Source organism: Limulus polyphemus, unplaced genomic scaffold, assembly GCF_000517525.1.
Source record: "Limulus polyphemus unplaced genomic scaffold, Limulus_polyphemus-2.1.2 Scaffold277, whole genome shotgun sequence".
NCBI lineage: Eukaryota > Metazoa > Arthropoda > Merostomata > Xiphosura > Limulidae > Limulus > Limulus polyphemus.
In genome coordinates this window covers 675,778-680,897 of record NW_013665887.1, presented here as the reverse complement: position 1 = coordinate 680,897, position 5,120 = coordinate 675,778, and the positions used below count along the sequence as shown (strand labels likewise).

Sequence of the window (5,120 nt, the reverse complement as noted above, 5' to 3'; positions counted from 1 at the left end):
ATTTGGACATTTTTACTTACACTTATTTTAATTTTTTCTACATAGTAAGTTTATCTACAATCTATGATATTTTCATATAAATAATTATATTTTAGCTCATTTTTGGCACAGTGCAGCAGCGGGCCGTAGTTTGGTGACCCCTGGCTTAGAAGGAAGAGTGAATAGTTTGTAATTAAAGTATTTTGTTCTTAAGTTTCTTTGTGTGTTTAGTAATATTTACAAGCTATGATACTCATGTTTTATTTTCTATAGAAAATGTTTATAAAATCCCTGATGATGATAGCATGTTCTATGCAGTATTTACAACTTCTTCGTAAGTATTACTTGCAAGAAATATAATTAAAATATATTTTTCATGATTTCTACTTTTCCACATGATTGCTTGAATCTACCATTAGATTAATACTTTTTTCTTGTTGCTAGTCCACAGTTTAATCCCCTTTTTTTAGGTAAATCAATTTTTACCAGTAGATAATAAGAAATAACATTGTTTTTAAGTATGTTTTATTTGTTTATCTTATTTTGACAATTATGTACCAAAATATGTTTAACTGATACTTTTATAATTAATTTCATAAAGAAACTATGAAAAGCGTTACTTTTTATATTACTTTTTTCTTATCTACCTCGGTTTTGAAACACATATTATTCCCGTTTATTTCTATAATTTTGTAGACAGTGTGCTTGGATCTGAATATTTTGGAAATCCAAAATGACTTTTTTGTGATATAAAGATAAACTAACTATATAAACATATATCCTTGCTAGAACTATTGAATAAGTAGTATATATATATCTTATGATGCCAAAATTTACACATTGTAGCATGCATAAGTACCTCAACTGTGATTTATGGAGCACAGTATGACTGTATCTCTGATCATGAAATGACCTGTATCTCAAGTTTAAGATGTCTTATGCACATTAACTGAATGTGAACAGGGTCAGTTCATTGAACCAACCTTCTATTGGAGAAAGAATGTTAATTAAAATTCCAAATTTACTCTGTTTGTGTGAAAAGTGACAAGTTTTTAGTAAAATGTACAAGTCTGTTGTACAAACAAATAAGATTTGTACGGAATGTTTGTCTGTGAATTCATGAAGTCAGTCTGTCTCAGACTCTGACAATTCGTAGTGTAAGGTAATGTTCATGCGAAAAATATAGATACTTTTGCCCATCATACAGTTTGCATAACTTATAGAACATTTAAAATGCATATCTATAATTTTTTTCAATATCCTTGTATATTATCAGGTATATATTCTCTTCTACTATGAACTGTCACTAAATCAGCAGTCTAGAATATAATAAATAGCTGAAAACTCTGACATCAAATACATAATACCATATTCAATAGCACTCTGTAAAAGGTCATGGCATATGCACTTTGACCCCTATCTTTACACATAAGGTTAGTCAAGCTCTATCATAAATCTTTCTTTGTAATAAGTACAATTGTGTAACTTACTTGTCTCTTGAGTTTTTATTTTTTGGGGGGGTTGTAGATGTTTGGTGATGCAGTTATTTTTAGCATCTGAGTCACAAGTTTTGAAAATTTTCCTGACTCAAAATAGTCCATTACTTTCTTTAGAGAGTGTTGTATATTGCTTTTAGAGGCTGATATGTCATTAGTGTCAAATATCTAATATTAGATATAATAGAAGACAGTTAGGCTTAGTGATGAAAAGTAGGTAATATAGCCTCCCAAGTGCAAACTAATCAGATGAAGTGTGATAAAATTATTTTTTGTGTTGTCATATGTAAGTTTGATTTTTCATGTTTTATTCAGTAAGTAGTCTCAAGAGAAGATTCTAATTGGTATTTTTGTTTTAATAGTTGTGTGATTCTGTTTAACTTAAAGATAAATGGGTCATATTAGTCTTTTAATTGTCATTTAAGTAAGGATAAAACTGTTTGAGGTGACTACTGAAATGATCAACCATTACTTAATAAATTTTTATCTGTCATATTAATGTGATTTTTAGAAATGGACTGACTGGATCAGCAATATGCACGTTTAGTCTGGATTCGATTCAAGAAGTTTTCAATGGAAAGTTCAAGGAACAGGCCACTTCCTCTTCAGCTTGGCTACCTGTCATTAGTGTGAAGGTTCCAGAACCTCGTCCTGGTCAGTGTGTTAACAACACCCAGACTCTTCCTGACTCGGTGCTTAACTTTATTCGTGGACATCCACTGATGGATTCTGCTGTTGCCCAGGAAAATGGAAAACCTGTATTTTACAAAAGAGATGTTATCCTGACCAGTTTGGTTGTTGATAAATTAGAAGTTGATGGGGTTTCTTATACTGTTTATTATGCAGGCAGTGGTATGTTTACATATTGAAATTACTGTAATTCTATTAGCAGGCATGTTTTAATATATGTATACAAGTTTTGGGGTTGGATGTGAAGTAATAAATGAAAAAGAAAAATCATTATAATTAATGTGCAGTCTTTTTTTTTTAAGATCTTGATGCATGTGACTTCTTTCTCAAATTCTTTTGAGCTTTTATAACATTGTGGATAAAGTGTTATTTTGTTAATTTTGAAACATTACATTTGAAAAACAAACTCACAAGAAATCACAACTATGAACATTGGTTGTTCATCATGAGTATTTCTAACAGATTGTTGGTATTCTTCCCATACAGTGGATGGACAGGTGTTTAAGTTGGTTGAGTGGTATGATGGAACAGGAGAAGCACACTCTAACCTCGTAGATGTGTTTGAAGCCAACACCCCTGAAGCTGTGCGCAATATGGAAATCTCAAGCAAAGTAAGTTTTTGTGCTTCATGTCTTACTTTGTAAATTTAAGGGTTTGATTTTGCCTGTGTGATGCACAAGTGTAATAGCCTATTGTACAGCTTTGCACTTAAAGATAACAGCAGAAAACAAACAGTGTTTACTGTGTTGATTTACAAGAAGAAAGTTTTAATCCAATTTGCATCTTGCAGCATCATAACAGGTTTGTCAAAACTGTTTATGTAGATCAAGAAATGGGGAAGAGCACTATGGTTATTTACTACATTATATATCCTCTAATAAGGTTCCACAATATGAATATAAGATCGTGTAAAGTAAATAACATAAAACACTTGGATATACTAGCTAAATTCTAAAATAAGTTTAATATTTTGAATACATAGGTTGGACAAAATAAAAAAAACGAATATTTGAGAAAGGAATAATTAAAATGAGGAAATGAATTCAATCACTTTAAAACATGAATGAGTAGAAAGAAAAGCTCTGTAAACCTTGTCAGCTCAAGTTGCAAGAAAGAATGAAAACCATATATTTGAAAACATAAATTGCAAGGGAGAATCAAAATCATGTACTTGAAAACATGTTGTTAAGAGAATGTCAAATAATATAGTTTAACCTTAATGAATCCATCAGGGTGAACCCATTACTTGAAGTCAAATTCACACTATTGAATTAAAAAGTTTATACAAAATAACTTCTTGTTTCTCTTCCACACACATTTATTAATTGTTCCAAAATGTTTAAGTAATTGTAAATTTGTGATTTTAAATTGATTTCAGTCCAAATGGAAAAATCACTGAAAAGCATCATCATAACCACCTAGAAGGAAAGTTGAAATAGCTTTAAAAGCACAACTCCAGTTTGGACTTTGATACGAGCGTAATTCTATTGATTATGGCCAGTCGTCGTTTTGCAACTTTGGTTGCCATGGTATTATATGAATTGTGTTTTATAAGTGAAAAACTTTGTTAAAAAACTCCTAAAGCATATGGGTATTCATAAAAAAATCAGTAACTGAAAATCTATAACAAACTTAAACAGTTTTAACTGTTTCTTAAAAAAAATCTCGCAAAGAAGTCATTTTGGATTACCAAAATTGGGAGTTCATACAAATATCACATACAAAGATAAAGAATTTTATTTTGAATAAACTACATAATCTATAGAAAGTTCATCTCAAGTTTCAAACAATTTAACATAGTACTTTTTTTTTTGCAACACAATAAAACAAACCATTTGTCAGAAGTGGTTCAAATCAACACATTCGTGCATTTTAGGGTTAAAACTAGGTAAAAATTATTAATATGTAACACAAACATTTGATAGGATGGCTAACTAATTTTTATAGGATGCATTTATGGATTAAAATGTAGATATTTACCAGTAACCAAATATTTTTGTGTTGCAGTAATGTGATTCCTTTCTTTTTTTCTTAAGCACAAATCATTGTATGTAGCTTCAAAGTCAGTGATTCGGCAGTTTGATTTGGTGATGTGTAAAAGCCGTTATGAAACATGTCTACGATGTACGCAGGACCCCTATTGTGGGTGGAACAAAGAGCGTGGGGAATGTCGACCATACAATAGAGGGTTCGTACTGAATTTTTTAATGGAGTAGGAGTATCATAAAAAAATTTTTTTTATAATGTATGTTCCTTACTTTATGGTGGAAATTAAACAGTTTTTTTAGTGCACTTGAGATAAACTGATAACTTTACTTGGTTTGATAACAGTATTATTGTACAATTAACTAGTTGGATGTTTGCAAAATATGCAGGTTTAATTATTTTTGACACAAAATACATTGATTTGTGTATTTTCAATATAAAGCACATTTGTATTTTAAATATATACGATTTCAGAAGAAAATTATTTTTTTCACTGTCCTTAATTTTAAAGAATGGCATAACATAGTTAATAGTGTATAAATTATAATGTAACTCATGAAGATAACAATGAAGCTTATGTAATAATACACTTTTTTCAGTTTTCTTGGAACATCCCAACTTTTTCAAACAGACTGAGAATTTACACTGCTTTGGATTACATTCTTCAAGCAATATTGAATATTTTAAAAGTTTTTGCAAAATTATATCTTTTGTAAATGTAAAACAATAATTTTTTTATGTGATAAACCAAAGTCATTGTTAATATCATTTAAAACCACTGTAGTTCTATTGTAATAGTGGAAACCAACAAATCTTTTGCATGCCAGAGTTATGGAATGCTTAGTTAAAAAGACTCTACATCAGTCAGAAAATGTGTAACCTTATAAATAGATGCCCCCCCCCCCCTCAGTGGCACAGCGGTATGTCTGCAGACTTACAACACTAGAATCCGGGTTTTGTATACCCGTG

At 30.2% G+C, this 5,120-nt stretch overlaps 1 protein-coding gene across 3 annotated transcripts in view; it reads left to right on the top strand.

Moving 5' to 3' along the window:
* Positions 1 to 5,120, top strand: part of LOC106456979 (semaphorin-2A-like) — an 80,316-nt gene that overhangs the window by 71,366 nt on the left and 3,830 nt on the right. For all 3 annotated transcript variants that reach the window (XM_022382786.1, XM_013916361.2, XM_022382785.1), the window contains exons 11-14: positions 253 to 313; positions 1,987 to 2,327; positions 2,652 to 2,776; positions 4,202 to 4,353. In XM_022382786.1, coding sequence (XP_022238494.1) covers positions 253 to 313; positions 1,987 to 2,327; positions 2,652 to 2,776; positions 4,202 to 4,353 — 679 coding nt within the window. The remainder of the gene's footprint in view (positions 1 to 252; positions 314 to 1,986; positions 2,328 to 2,651; positions 2,777 to 4,201; positions 4,354 to 5,120) is intronic.